The 16,465-nt window shown below is 41.1% G+C and overlaps 1 protein-coding gene across 2 annotated transcripts in view; it reads right to left on the bottom strand.

Moving 5' to 3' along the window:
- LOC137955540 (uncharacterized) overlaps window positions 1–12,260 on the bottom strand; it is a 53,308-nt gene extending 41,048 nt beyond the window's left edge. For both annotated transcript variants that reach the window (XM_068802530.1, XM_068802531.1), the window contains exons 1-6: window positions 12,013–12,260; window positions 10,842–11,009; window positions 10,562–10,651; window positions 581–717; window positions 370–460; window positions 140–222 (exon numbers count right to left, since the gene is read on the bottom strand). In XM_068802530.1, coding sequence (XP_068658631.1) covers window positions 140–222; window positions 370–460; window positions 581–717; window positions 10,562–10,651; window positions 10,842–11,009; window positions 12,013–12,186 — 743 coding nt within the window. In that variant the 5' untranslated portion in view covers window positions 12,187–12,260. The remainder of the gene's footprint in view (window positions 1–139; window positions 223–369; window positions 461–580; window positions 718–10,561; window positions 10,652–10,841; window positions 11,010–12,012) is intronic.
- Between the last annotated feature and the right edge of the window lie 4,205 nt (window positions 12,261–16,465).

The following is a 16,465-nucleotide window of genomic DNA, read 5'->3' as shown; positions in this document are numbered from 1 at the left end:
GTTTCTTATTTTATGAGTTCTTATTGAAATTAATTCTAAAACGAAGAAAATATTAACCACTGGGATGAATCTGAATAAACAAATTATCAACTTTGTCAACAAATGGAACTTGGCTGAAACAGCAATTAAATTGATGTACCTGTCTGAACAAGCAACAACATACACAGGGTAAACCAGCTCAGGTGCCAGCTCCATAGCCTCTAGCACATTTAGCATCCCTAACTGCAAACAAAAATAAAGTACAGAGATAGAAAAGTAACAGTAAATACATGATGTGGAGTGTGCACTAAAATCAACCCAAAAGAACAATGAAAATAATCAGTAAGTGATAAATTATCTTTTACAAAACCTAAACAAAAATAATCTCACTTTTCTCATTAAAAGCATATCGCCTTTAAGTGGAAGCTTTCCCGTAACACGATTAGACTCAACTACAGAAAGCCCAGGTGCACAACCTCCACTGCAACAACATAAACATTTAATAAGAAATACACAAAATAGATATACATATGCACATGCACAGGTATACAAAAGAATACAATGTCTTTGCAGTTTGCACTTTGTAGTCTAGAAGTCGCACCCTTGAGGTGATGGCTGGTACAAAATCGTGTGGAGGCAAAACTCCAAAAATAGTTGTCCATCTTCAGAGCCACTAACCAATTTGTATCTAGCAGCAAAGTTTTCATCAACCCTACTTGAATGGCACTCACCAATCACCTGAAACAAACATTGTTTGGGACATTTTTATCATATTAGTTTTTTACTCTTTGATGAAATTCCGATAGAATCTCAAATTTAGGCAAAGAAAAGTTACTATCTATGAAATTAAAGACCATTTGTCTACTGACAGAACCTAAGATATTATAAACCAGTAATCAAGTCAGAAGGGCTTGTGTTCAATACAATTTCCATCCTTAGCAAGTAAGTGAGCAGCAGAATTGTCTAATCAAATCACATGAGAGATGAGAGAGCAAGTAAAGTCACGGCATCAAGGATATGCACAAACTGATGATCATATCTTTACATTCATCTTTGGTCATCAGTTGGTTGGTTATCCAAAAACAAAGAAACTTCCCCACTGCTGGCTTTATGACTACTTTGACTAAATTTTTATGTAGTTGGTCATCCCTAAAGGTGAAGTGGCTTCAAACCCTTCAGCCAGCCAATGGTATATCAGATTGACTGGCTAAAGATAGTGAATCAACGCAGCATGTAATTGTGCAAGATTCACTGCCACTCCTTTGTATTGCATTATTCTTTATGAATGAAATTTTGTATTCACAAGCCTGTTACTTCCCCCCCCCCCCTCCGGGAAAGGGTCAGCCACTTCCTGTACCACAAAAGATAGAATCATCACTGTTGATCAACTCCACATAAGGTGACAACATTAACGACCAAACTTTTAAGCTTCGTTGTGATCATCTTGAGATTGTGGACCATCTCTTCCTCCATTGTCCTCTTTGGAGTGCATTCCTCCTTAAGTTTGGCCTTCAATTTTGTCTTCCCTCCACCCTTAACTCCTTGCTCCCCCAAACACCCATGACGCCATGGGAATATGTAGGGAAGACGTTTTAGCAGCTAATTTGTTGCAACTCTTTTGGAACATTTGTCATGGAAGAAACCAACAAACTTTTGAAGGTAAGCAAAAGACCATTCTAGGCACCATAGAGGCCACAACTAGGGGTGGCATCGAACCAAGCCGGTTCACGAGCGGTTTGAGCTCGGCTCGGTTTATCTAGATCTCGAACCGAGTTCGAGACCCAAATCAGGCTCGTTTAAGTTAACGAGTTGAGCTCGATCGAACCATGGTTCAGTTCGAAAGCTCGCGAGCTGGCTCGTTAATTTAACGAGGGCCTGAGCACGAAGGCGGGAGGTATCTTCGACTTTCGCTCTCGACTTCTTGGGAATCTGTTACGGTCCGGGTCATGGATCGAGTAACACGGCGTGGGATTTGTGAATCCAGCACTCAGAATTTACTCACTTCACGTCAAGGGTCTGTGTATGAGTATTTCTCCTTAACCAATGCTTGGCCAGGAGGAAAGATCCTCTTTTGAGGGTCCTACCGAGTTGTTGTGCTAGGTAGAAGACCCACAGCAATGCTGACCTTGCTAGAGCAAGGTGCTCTCTTTTCTTGGTCACGGCAAAGAGGGTTTGGCCCTCTTTGTTGCTGCACTAGCTAAGAATGCAATCCTTCTTTCTTAAATAACTTGAAACACGAGTTTGGGATAGATTAATACCTCTTCTTTGATGCTATGATCAGCTCCCACGTTGCACCAGGAATTGCTCAAATTTTGAGGATAAAATTCCTCACTTTGCTGCTTGGTAAGGGAGGAATTGGGCCTCTCTTGCAGCTGCTGCCGAGAAGGAGGATAGACCTCCTCTTTGGGCTCGGAAAAGGGGCAGGAAGCTCCTTTTCTTAGTAGGGATGATGGTGGATGAATTTGGGTGAAGATGGATGGCAATGGAGGGTGAATGATAGGTTGGATATAAACCCCAAACTCGGGATTAAGAGGTGATCCCAACCTATTTAGACTAGATTATTCTAAAATCTCAAAGCTTACCTATTTCATTCATACCTATCCCTTAAACAGGGAGTTTTAGGGTTAGGGTTACAATAATTCCCCATAATGCCCTTACATAAAAAGTAATTAGAAATAACTTAAAACAATATAAGAAATAAATCCTACTTAAAACAATATTAGAAATAAATCCTACTCAAAGAAATATAAGAATTAAATCCTATTGAGTGAGTTGTTGTTGTCTTCTTCGTTGTGTGACTCGGTGTGCTATTGAGTCCACAACATCTGCCTCCCCATGGAGAAAGAGTTTGTCCTCAAGCTCAAAAGCTGGGTAGACTTGTTTGAAGATGTCCACACGTTCCCATGTTGCAGCCGTCGGGGTCAGTGTCCGTCCACTGAACGAGAATCTCCCAATGATCATTGGTCAGTCGTGCACGTAACACCACAGCTGGGTTAAGAATAACCTCGCCATGATCAACTGGTGGTAGGAATGGAGTGGATGTAGGCTGTGCTCCGGAATGCGGCTTCAAAAGAGAGACATGTAACACATCGTGAATTTTGGCTGTGTCCGGTAATTTGAGTTGATAGGCGACTGGTCCCACGCGTCGAAGAATGGGAAACGGCCCAAAAAATCTGGGTGAGAGCTTATGACGTGGAGGTCCCGCTAGAGACTGCTGACGGTAGGGCTGGAGCCGTAGCCACACATACTTTCCAACCTCAAAAGAGACCTCACGGTGGCCTCTGTTGTATACATCCTTCATCCGAGCTTGGGCACGTCGTAGCCGTTCTGTGATATTCTGTAGCAGTAGATCCTTGTCTATGAGTGCCTGATCAATCGTGTCCACGCGGGTGGACCCTGGGTTGTACGAGAGGAGGCGAGGTGGATCCCGGCCATATATAACCCGAAAAGGAGTGGATTGCAATGCAGAGTGGAACGAAGTGTTGTAACAATATTCGGCCCACGGAAGCCATTGAACCCATTGTCGCGGACGATCCCCCACCAAGCACCGTAGATACATCTCGATGGTGCGGTTCACCACCTCAGTCTGCTCGTCTGTCTGTGGATGATAGGCGGAGGAGAACTTCAATTTCGTCCCACTCAAGCGAAACAGTTCCCGCCAAAAGGTGCTCGTGAAAACTGCATCTCTGTCACTCACAATGGATTCTGGAATGCCATGTAAGCGGACTATCTGCTCCAGGAAAGTCTGAGCAACCCGTGTTGCTGTATACGGATGAGCCATCGGTATAAAATGCCTGTACTTGGAGAATCGATCAACCACTACGAAAAGTACGGATTTGCCGGCTGACAGGGGTAGGCCTTCCACAAAATCCATTGAAATGTCGGCCCAAACCTGCGTTGGAAGGGCCAGAGGCTGGAGAAGACCGGCTGGACTCAAGTGCTCGGCTTTGTTGCGCTGGCATACCTGACAGTCGCTAACATAAGTCGCAATAGAGGCTTTCATGGCTTGCCAGTAAAAATCAGCTTGAATTCTGTGCAAGGTCTTCTGGATCCCCTCATGTGTACTGTCGTGGTAGGCCGAGAGAATAGCTGGAATCAACTCGAACTCAGGTGGAAGGAAAATCCGATGCTTATAATAAATAAGTGAATCCTGGATGGACCACTTCACATTCATTGTCCCTTCTGAGATCTGCTGATGCAGTTCCTGCAGTGCAAGGTTAGTAGCATGTGCTTCTCGCACCAAGTCCATAATAAGAAATCTCGGCTGGCTGATAGAATAGACCGACTGCTGATCTTCAAAACACCGTGACAAGGCATCTGCCGCCTTATTTAATCTCCCCGCACGATACTCCACCGAGAAGTCAAACCCCAACAACTTACTGATCCAGTGCTGTTGTGGCGACGTCGTCAAATGTTGTTCTAGTAAGAATTTAAGGCTGTAGTGATCCGTGCGTATGAGAAAAGCCCGGCCCCAGAGATAAGGCCTCCAATGTTGGACCACCTTGGCCAACCCAATCAATTCGCGCTCATAGGCTGCCAGTTTGTGATGGCGGACTGCCAACTGTCTGCTAAAATAAGCAATAGGATGGCCCAGCTGCTGTAAAACGGCCCCCATGCCCACGCCCAAAGCGTCGCACTCTACCACGAACAATTCGTCGAAGTTGGGAAGTTGTAATACTGGCGCGGATGCGAGGGCAGCTTTGAGTGCCACAAACGACGTGGTGGCCCCCTCATTCCAAATAAAGGAATTTTTCTTGAGTAAACTCGTCAATGGTGCTACCACTGGCCCATAGTTCTGAATAAATTTACGGTAGTAGCCCGCAAGACCCAGAAAACCCCGTAATGCAGAACACGACTGTGGTTGCGGCCACTCGTGAATAGCTCGGATCTTCTCGGGATCCACCGTAACCCCCTCATGTGAGATAATGTGTCCCAGATATCCCACGTGTGAAGCCGCAAAAGAACACTTGGAGTGTTTCAAATAGAGCTGATGTGCTCTTAACAAGTCGAAAACAATCCTCAAGTGTGCCAAGTGCTCCTCAACCGACTTGCTATATATCAAAATATCATCGAAAAATACAAGAACAAATTTTCGAAGATAGGGGCTAAATACCTCGTTCATCAAAGCTTGAAAAGTGGAGGGTGCATTGGATAACCCGAACGGCATGACGACGAACTCAAAGTGGCCATGGTGCGTGCGGAATGCCGTCTTCTCGATATCAGAGGGGTGCATCCGGACCTGATGGTATCCCGAACGGAGGTCGAGTTTAGTGAATAACCACGACCCATGTAGCTCATCCACTACCGGAATCGGGAACTTGTCTTTTACTGTCTGCACGTTCAACTCCCGATAATCCACGCAGAACCTCCATGTCCCATCATGTTTCTTCACAAGTAAGACGGGTGAAGAGAACGGGGAGCGGCTGGGACGAATAAGACCTTTTTCAACATCTCATGGCACTGACGCTCTATCTCGTCCTTCTGAAGGTGTGGGTAACGGTATGGTCGCACGACCACTACCTCAGAACCTGGTTTCAGACAGATCCTGTGGTCACAGTGCCTCCTCATGGGAGGCAACCCCGAAGGCTCCTAGAAGAGGTCATAGAACTCCTCAACCAGACCATCACTAATACTGTCAGGCTGATCCTGTGTCTGCAAAGTGTGTATGCGGTGGGCCCTGTCCACTTGACAGCCCTGTAAGAGCACCCGACTTCCGGCCAAATCAAAGCTCATGGTTAAAGCCGAAAAGTTCCACAGAATGGGCCCCAATGTTTGTAACCATTTAATGCCTAAAACCATATCAAATCCCGCTAGGGGAATAACAAAAAATTCCGCATTAAATGAAGTAAATCCAATGGAAAAAGTTACCGCCTTACTAATCCCATAGCTAGGGACCTTCTCGCCATTGGCTACTGAGACGGTGGCTGTCGGATGAGTGTGTATCTGGAGCTAGAGATGCTGTGCGGCTGTCAAACTCAGAAAATTGTGTGTACTTCCCGAGTCGACTAGTCCCACCAGTTCTCGGTCGATGACATGAGCTCGGACTTGCATTGTAGTAGGCGATTTCTGCCCAGTAATAGCATGCAAAGATATCTCTGGTGGTTCCTCCTCGATAATATCCTCTGGTTCCTCTGGATCCTCTGAATCCTCCATCTCGAGCCAAAATAATCGTTTACATTGGTGTCCGACCCGATACTGCTCATCGCAGTTATAACAGAGATTTTTGGACCGCCTTTCTGCCATCTCCGCACTCGTCAATTTTTTTATAAAGCTCGGTAGGGAATTACCAGGGCGGGGATCGGCTACCCGAGTCGTAGTCGGAGTGTGTCTGGATGGTGCTGTTGTAGATGCTCCCTGAGATGAATTATAGCGGCGCCCTTGCCACGTGGAGGAAGTGTTCCTCTCACTCGACCAACCCGACTTACGTTGCTGCAACTGTTGTCGCTGTTCCATTGCTCGGGCCATATTCATGGCATGAGCTAGATCCGTGGGCATAAGGAGTTCTACCTCTAGCCGTAAATACTCATTGAGACCTGCTGTGAATAAGGAGACCTGCTGGTCAACCAATACCCTCTCTCCAGCACGAGCCAACTTTTCCTGGAAGAGTTTTTGATAGTGTTCCACCGAACCAGTTTGTCTCAATAGGACTAACTCTCCCAAGGGGTTGCTGTTGGCGGGAGGCCCAAATCTAATTGTGCATAGATTTTTAAATTCTCCCCAAGTCATTCCCGGTCTCTCTTTCTCTACTTGAGTCACCCATAACATGGCTTCATCTGTCATATGGAAAGAGGCTAGTTGCAGCTTATCCCATTCAGTAGTCCCTTGGTTCAAAAAAAAAATTTCACATCTATGCAACCAAATTACGGGATCCACAGAACCATTGAAAGAGGGAAACTCTAACTTGGTGTACCTTGGGATTGTGCCTCCCTGCTGAGGTGCTTGGACAACAGTGCGCCCAGGCCACTGCTCCCCTCTTCTGTGATATGGTTGAGCAACCTCTCTCACTTCTGGACTCTGATGTCTCTCTGTCCTCAACTCCTGTAGCATGCTAATGATTCGGCTCATCTCTTCTTCCAAACCACAAACCTTTCCCAACACTGGTTGTGCTGTTTCAAGGCTATCTTCTATCTTTTGTATCCTGATTTGGATTTCTTCATTGTTGATATTATCCCCCATGTTACCCTGCTCTGATACCAAGTTGTTACGGTCCCGGGTCATGGATCGAGTAACACGGCGTGGGATTTGTGAATCCAGCACTCAGAATTTACTCACTTCACGTCAAGGGTCTGTGTATGAGTATTTCTCCTTAACCAATGCTTGGCCAGGAGGAAAGATCCTCTTTTGAGGGTTCTACCGAGTTGTTGTGCTAGGTAGAAGACCCCACAGCAATGCTGACCTTGCTAGAGCAAGGTGCTCTCTTTTCTTGGTCACGGCAAAGAGGGTTTGGCCCTCTTTGTTGCTGCTCTAGCTAAGAATGCAATCCTTCTTTCTTAAATAACTTGAAACACGAGTTTGGGATAGATTAATACCTCTTCTTTGATGCTATGATCAGCTCCCATGTTGTACCAGGAATTGCTCAAGATTTGAGGATAAAATTCCTCACTTTGCTGCTTGGTAAGGGAGGAATTGGGCCTCTCTTGCTGCTGCTGCCGAGAAGGAGGATAGACCTCCTCTTTGGGCTTGGAAAAGGGGCAGGAAGCTCCTTTTCTTAGTAGGGATGATGGTGGATGAATTTGGGTGAAGATGGATGGCAATGAAGGGTGAATGATAGGTTGGATTTTTGGAGTAAACCCTAAACTCGGGATCAAGAGGTGATCCCAACCTATTTAGACTAGGTTATTCTAAAATCTCAAAGCTTACCTATTTCATTCATACCTATCCCTTAAATAGGGAGTTTTAGGGTTAGGGTTACAATAATTTCCCATAATGCCCTTACATAAAAAGTAATTAGAAATAACTCCTACTTAAAACAATATAAGAAATAAATCCTACTTAAAACAATATTAGAAATAAATCCTACTCAAAGAAATATAAGAATTAAATCCTATTGAGCGAGTTGTTGTTGTCTTCTTCGTTGTGTGACTCGGTGTGCTATTGAGTCCACAACAGAATCAGGGGGAGTAGGGAAAGTCAGCGTTCGGCAGGTGGCGATTGGGCGAAAATGGGTATTTGGGAGGGAAGATCTATTTCCTCTTCTTATTTTTCACCCTTCCTCTTCAATTTCTTCCTCCCCCCATATGTCGTCGCCCATCCTTATCACCGCCGACCCCCTCCCGCAACTTCTCTCCCTCTTCTTTGTCTTCGTCTCTCATTCCCGCCTTCCCGACGCTTTTGCCATCACTGTTGTCCAACATCCTCGTCGTCATCGCCCCGTTGTCGTCCACTCTGCTCAACCACCATCACCAACGCCGCACAAAACTCCACCCCCACCCCACCCCCCGACGCCCAGGCCCCGCACAGCTTGCGAACTTACACATGCAGTTCAAACATGGAAGTTTCGCACATGTGAAAATTTTATTATAAATACTATCATAACCTTGTTATGGTAACAATAGTGGAGAATTTGGTTCATATCACTATATGGTGTGCATAGTATGTCATGTGCCACAAGAAACTTCATTAGAACACTAAATTTTTTGCTTCTCGTTGTTTATCTTCCAATAATATGTGGTAGAAATGTTTTTTTAAGTGGAAACATTTCCTCTTTTCCCCCTAAGTAGGAGGGGTATTTCAAAAATTCATCCTACTCCTTGAAAGATATAAAAAAAGGCCTTTGCCTTTACTTGTTTAGTACAGACAGTGGAGTTAATATGCTTACACCTTGTTACTTGGTTCAGCATTATAACTTGTTTTCTAGAAGGCTAGAAATTTTTATGAACTTGTTTGAGATACAAATTGGTAAAGAAACTGCATGATGCTGGATGCAGCTGCAATTTGTAGTTCCTCTTATTGTTTGACGTACTCTCTTAATGCTAACTCCACTCAAGTTTTTCGGAAGAACAGATTGATAGCGTTACAGAACTGCTACTATATGAATCCATGCTCCAAAGAAAAAACAAAAATGGGCATGCGATTAAGTCATCCAACACCATTTTTCTTAAACTTTCTATCTCGATGATCTAGTTTTCCAGTCCCTGAATCAAAACGATCTGATTGGGTACAAATGGACAAAACTAGCGTTGTTTTTCAAAGGAATGTTTTAGTGTTTGATTATTGAATAAAGTTTATGCATACTATTATGCAGCTTCTATTTATAGATATACAGTGGTTATGCCCAGTTTTAAGTAGAGGTCATGCCCAATTTTATGTAAAGTATATGCATAATTTTATATACAATTTATTTGACGTGTATTTTAAGCATTGTTTTAAATATAGGTTGGAGTTCAAACTCGGCTCGAGCTCAAACTCGGTTAAAATTTTTGGGGTCGAGCTCAAGCTCAAACACGATTAAAATCATTGGACTCGAGCTCGAGCTCAAAATATTTAAATCAAACCCAGCTCGAACATAGGCAAGTTTGGGTTCAGCTCGATTCAATGCCACCTCTAGCCACAACCCACTCCATCCTCTTCTAGATGTGTAAGTTCCAGAGCAGCCCTCGCCTCCCTAGCTTCCTAATCAGAAGAAGTTGGACAGTAATTTTAAACTCCTCAGACTCGGCAATTCCCAACCTAGCAATTGAGCTTCCTCCTCCTGGGGGAAAACTGAAATCAAACATTGATGGCCCTTCAGGGTAACCAGGGTCTGGCTAGAGTGGGTGACATGATCAAAGACTCCTCGAGTAACATTCTTTTTGATTACTCTGCTCCCTTTGGTCATGGGGCAACAAGTGTGGCGAAGTTGGGAGCCCTTCTCAAGGGCCTTTGACGCTATGCAGAAACATTTTCAAACCCCCTAATTGTGGCAGCACCTTTCTGTTGAATCATAACTAACACTTTGAACACCCCACCTGTGTCACCTGTGTGTGTTGTGTGTGTGTGTGTGTGTGTGTGTGTATGTGTGTGTTGTATACACAGATGGCAAAATCACCCTTAGCCCAAGGAATTAGTATTTCAGAATCCCCCCTAACCACCATCAAAGCCAAGAAGCAATGAGTGTAGACAGTAAGGCTATTTAACAAGAGGTGCACCTCCGTGGTTGTTGACAATGTAATTTTTTTGAAGGAGATTAACAACGTAATTGTAATTAGAAAGTTCAATGAGAAAAGTATCATTACAGTAATTTAATTTATTTAGTAACTGCATAGCCATTTTAGAGTCTCGAACAGGGAGGTCAGCTGTAACTAGAATCAATCTTTGAAGAATTAACACAATTGATTTTTTTAGTTGTTGAGGCAAATTTCTTTCTCTGTCTCTTTTGTTAATAGTGGTTTCTTAGCATTTTTCTTCTAGCGCTATCTACAGCTAGCTATAAAACAGCAACCAGTAAATTCAATTTCAACCCTTTGAACTTGAAAACTAAAAAATACTAAACTTTGAGAGACAATAGCAGCTGAGTTGCTCATATTCCCGCCCTATCCCTCAACTTTACTTCAATAGTTTGCAGCTTTAAAACCCTATAATTACCAATAACCGAACATCATACCTTTGCAACGCTTCTTAAAATAATTTCTTGGTGTGAAGGAGGAAGCTTGGCGATATTAGCTACAAGTTCAGGAGCCTTATCTGCCTTTTCCTGCAACAGAAATGCAGCATCGCTATTTATTTGCTGTTTTCAGTTATTAGCTTAACAAAATTAACTAGCCTCCTAAAGTACAAGACTAATAATTCCAGTAAGCAAATAACATGAACATAAAATATTAACTAGACTCCTAAAGAACAAGGTAAGAAAAGTGGACCAGCAGGACAAAACTAGTAAGACTAACCTCTGGAAGTAAACGGTCAAATGCCATCTCAATATACACAATGCAGAAGTTTCTAACCATGGACAAAGCATTAGACTCTATATACAAATTCCACAGCTCTGCCAAAGGCAAACGAATCTCAATCTGATGCTTCACTCGCTTGTTAACATGACTAAGAATCTCCATAACCTGTGGAAATTAATTATGAAAATCAAACAAAATGAATTACCATGAAATATTACTAGTATATTACAAATACATAGATACGAAAAGACTAATATAACGTGAAAAAGACAGGGAAAGAGATAGAGCATTGAGAATCATACCCTGTTGACTGATGTACTGAGAAATAAAATAAAATCATTATATACATTGCTTTTCAATAACAGTTTGGTGTAGTAGTATAATAGTAATCTCAATAAATGTGTTCTATGGAATATTTGCACATAATATATTGACATAATTACTGTTGTAGATTGAAGAGATGTGAGACAGTCTCATATGACACCCTCTATTCCTCTCTTTTTCGATGCATAGTCTCTTGTGAGACCCCTCTCTTCTTTTTCTAATACACACATCTTCAAACTAGGTTAAGTGAACTTCGTGTCCCTTCACTTCAGTAGGCAGTTTACAATGTACCATTCATCGTTATATCATTTCCTTGCCAATTTATATGAAATAATCAAGGGAAATGACCATATATTACAACAGCCTCAGAGTTACCAGTTGTTTACTGGAATAGCAGAAACCGGCCATCTCAGTCTCAGAGACGCATAGTCCCACATGAGACCCCCTGTCCCTTTTCTTTCAACGCACGCATCTTCAAACTAGGGTCAAGCGAACTTCGTGTCCCTTCACTTTCCCATAGGCAGTTTAGACAGTACCATCCATCATTTTATCATTTCCTAGGCCAATTTATATTAAATACTCAAAGGAATTGACCTATATTACATCGGCCACAATGTTACCAATTGTTTACTGGAATAGCAGAAACCGGTCATCTCGATCTCAGTTCAACGTATTCGTCGGTTCGATGTCAAAAACTACTATTGCTATGAGAAGTGTCAGTTCAGAATTAGTAATTGCAAGCTTAAAATTAAAAGAACGATGAAACAAAGGATTTTATTTAGAGCACGCAATCATCTCTATAAAATTCCTCTAGTAATCGTATCAATACGAGAGATGAAGTTACCTTCTTCCTAATGGAAGTCGAGGGAGAAGAGAGAGAAGATATGCTGTAAGGAAGAATCTTTGGGAGCAAGCTTTCAAGCATCGAATCATCGGTGAGAGCTAAGCGAGTTAGCATTCGATCAAGGAGTTCCTCTCTATCGGTATCTGATTTTTCAGATGATGAAGATTCCGCCATCCCTTCGCTGCTGTTGGAAAATCGGACAGAACTGAGAAGCACGAACAAGCGGCAATTTAGGAGTCGGACCTTTGGGGAGAAAATGACGAAAGAACGAGCATTCAGAATAGGCCCAAGTTAGCGGGACTTTTTTCTCGTTGACGGTGAGTTAGTATTCACTTTTGGGGGGTTAGTGCGCCAAATGGATTCTTGAAGATCAAGTTCATGTCCAACATAAAAATTATGTCAGTCATGTACATGAAGATTATCTTCGTATTTGGTGTTAGTGTTGACAACTTCATATGCACTAGAAAACAGTTTCCAGTGTTAGTACCCCAACATGAGAAAAACATAAAAAACAAGAGAATCTCTAAACCTTTACAATACACTTAATTACAATATAATCTTTAAACTCCAAATTAGGTAAAATAACCATTATTACTACACGAATAAATTATTTAATGTATAATTAAATATATTAATATAATTATTAATTTAATTAGATATATTATTATGCATTAATATGGTAATTACATGAGCCAATGAAATATGCACATGATTAATTACAAATAATAAATAAATAACGTGGAGTTATTAATAACGTTATAAATTAAAAAAATGAAAGTAATAGGTGGAGTTATTAATAACATATGATATACTTTAACCTAAAAATGAATAATTTAAGAGAAAAAATGGATCTAATCATAAATTTAACACACTATATATTTGTATATAATATATTTTATGTATTATTAATTAATAATATATTATCACAAAATTTAAAACCATTGGTTTAATTAACTATAGCAATTGGATAATTATGCCAAGATAATTTATCAAATATTTATTTTAAATATATTTTAATTATGACTATTAAATCACTATTTTAAATATAGTAATAATAAAATAAATGTATTAAATAAATAAAAATAATTATTTTATAAATAAAAATTATAAATTAATGACGATAGTTTTAAACTATCGTCGTCTTCCTCAGGGTCGTCGTCTTCGTCAGGGGCGAGCCAGCGGGCAACGGCAACGGCGACGGCGACGGGCCAGTGGGCAACGACGACGACGGCGGGCAACGCCGATAGAGGCGGCGCTCCGACGGTACGCAGAGAGGGAGAAGAGAGGGAGGTCGAGAAGTCCAAATGTCAAAATCAAAGAAAAACGAAACTGAAACAGAGGAAATCGCAAGAAATTAGAAGGTCTTTTTGGGGAAAAAATGATAGCTTGAGGGAGAAGGGAGTGAGATGCCGAAAGGGAGAAGAGACAGAGAGATAAGAGAGAGGGAGAAGCGAGCGGGAGGTTCAAAGGGAGAGCGAGTCTTAGAAAGAGAAGGACGCCAGAAGAACGTTTGCAGTGAGAGAGGGAGACCGGAGAGGGACGGCGGAGACGAGAGAGCGAGCAGAGAGCTCGGGCTTCACGGAGACGACAGAGGGTTGCGGGAACGAGAGTGTCTGTGCGGGAACGAAACGAGCGAAATGAAAAAAAAAAGAGCAAGACGGTCGAGCCAGAGAGAGCCCGCACGAGAGAATCAAGTGGATGATTATCAAAATCGGGCGGAAAGTGCTTGCCGCCCGTTACTCTTAAGACATAAACTCTTGATTCATGTATATTCATGTACATGACATGAATTTCGACGCCCCCTAACGACATCAGGACATGAACTGCATAATGGGCATGAAGATCATGTCCTGAGTCATGTGCACTAACCCCCCTGTCACATTCACGACCATGTACAATATCAAGTTATACACAAGTGCCATGATCTTGAGCCGTTGTTGTAACATGTTACTCATTCATGCAAATCAAATCAAGTGTTGATTTAAGCAGACTATAAAACCGTGTTGATTTTTTTTTAACATTTGACACATTTTTAGTTTAGTCAATTACTAAATACAATTCAATATGATTATTGTTAGATGTTGAACTAAACCACACCTTAACACTTGAGTAAGTGTGATATTTATACAATTAATAATAGAGAAGATAAATTTCATATAATAAGATAAATATAACACGAGATAAATCTAATAGGATCTTATCTGATAACTGAAGTGATTATACTTATCTATTCCTTGATTAGATTCAACAAAGAGCAGAAGAAAATGAGCTCCCTTGCATAACTTAGGGTGAGGTACCGAGGGACTAGGGTTCGAGTGCCCATCATAGTACTTGGTCTTGGTTCAGTTGTCCTAGCCTTGGTCACCATAATTTTAACCTAAAATTGGTACCCTAGGCTGTGTCACTTCAACCATTTCTCCTTCCGACATTACATTTAGGGGGGGTTAGTGCACATGACTCAGGACATGATCTTCATGCGCATTACGTAGGTCATGTCCTGATGTCGTTAGGGAGCGCCCAAATTCATGTCATGTACATGAATATACATGAATCAAGAGTTAATGTCTCAAGAGTAACGGGCGGAAAGTGTTTTCCGCCCGATTTTGAGAATCATCTACATGACTCTCGCTCTCGCGGGGCTGTCTCTCAGGGTTCTCTCTGCCGCACACCCTTTCTGCCATTGCATTCCCGCTGCCCTCTCTCTGCTCCCTCTCTCGTCTCCTTTCTCACAACCCTCTCTCGTCTCCGTTCCCGCAGCCCTCTCTCGTCTCCGTTCCCGCAACCCTCTCTCATTCCCGCAGCCCCCTCTCGTCTCCGTTCGCGCAACCCTCTCTCGTTTCCATTCCCGCATCCCTCTCTCATTCTCTGCTCCCTCTCTCATTTCCGCAGCCCTCTCTCATTCCCGCAGAGCACGGGAGGTCGAGCATTTGCAGAGCTTCTCGGCCTCCCTCTCTTCTCCCTCTCGGCGTACCATCGGAGCGCCGCCTCTGTTGGCATTGCCCGCCGCCGTCGCCGGCCGTTGCCTTTGTCTAGCCCGTCCCCGTCGCCATCGCCCCGCTGGCTCGCTGCTGAGGAAGACGAAGATGTTTAATTTTTCCTAAGTTAGGAAAAATTAAACTATCTTCATAAAAATTATTAATTTATAATTTTTATTTATAAAATAATTATATTTATTTATAATATAATTATTTTTATTTTACAATTACTATATTAAAATAGTGATTTAATAGTTATAATTAAAAATTTGTTAAAATAAATATTTGATAAATTATTTTGGCATAATTATCCGATTGTTATAGTTAATTAAACCAATGGTTTTAAATTTTGTGATAATATATTATTAATTAATAATACATAAAATATATTATGTACAAATATATAGTGTGTTAAAGTTATGATTAGATCAATTTTTTCTCTTAAATTATTTATTTTTAGGTTAAAATATATCATATGTTATTAATAAATTAATAACTTAATGTATTACTTTCGTTTTTTTATTTATAATGTTATTTATTTATTTATTCGTGTAGTAATAATGGTTGTTTTACCTAATTTGGGGTTTAAGGATTATGTTGTAATTAAGTGCACTGTAAAGGTTTAGAAATTCTCTTGTTTTTTATGTTTTTCTCATGTTGGGGCACTAACACTGGAAACTGTTTTCCAGTGCACATGAAGTCGTCAACACTAACACAAATTCTTACCTGATCTTCATGTACATGACATGACATGATCTTCATGTTGGACATGACTTGATCTTCAAGAATCCACTTTGGGGCACTAACCCCCCCTTAGGGGGGGCTAGTCAACATGACTCAGGATATGATCTTCATGCGCATTACTTAGTTCATGTCCTAATGTCATTAGGGGGGGTTAGTGCCCCAAATGGATTATTGAAGATCAAGTTCATGTCCAACATGAAGATCATATCAATCATGTACATGAAGATTATCTTCGCACTTGGTGTTAGTGTTGACGACTTCATGTGCACTAGAAAACAGTTTCCAGTGTTAGTGCCCCAACATGAGAAAAACATAAAAAACAAGAGAATCTCTAAACCTTTACAGTGCACTTAATTACAACATAATCCTTAAACCCCAAATTAGGTAAAACAACCATTATTACTACACGAATAAGTTATTTAATGTATAATTAAATATATTAATATATTTATTAATTGAATTAGATATTTTATTATGCATTAATATGGTAATTACATGAGCCAATGAAATACGTATATGATTAATTACAAATAATAAATAAATAACGTTATAAATAAAAAAACGAAAGTAATACGTTAAGTTATTAATTTATTAATAACATATGATATACTTTAACCTAAAAATGAATATTTTAAGAGAGAAAATTGATCTAATCATAACTTTAACACACAATATATTTGTATATAATATATTTTATGTATTATTAATTAATAATATATTATCACAAAATTTAA

This window comes from Aristolochia californica, unplaced genomic scaffold, assembly GCF_029961685.1.
Source record: "Aristolochia californica isolate CCGP_79_NKW_82.1479 unplaced genomic scaffold, dmAriCali1.0.hap1 SCAF_2, whole genome shotgun sequence".
Lineage (NCBI taxonomy): Eukaryota > Viridiplantae > Streptophyta > Magnoliopsida > Piperales > Aristolochiaceae > Aristolochia > Aristolochia californica.
This window is presented reverse-complemented; position numbering and strand designations above follow the sequence as displayed.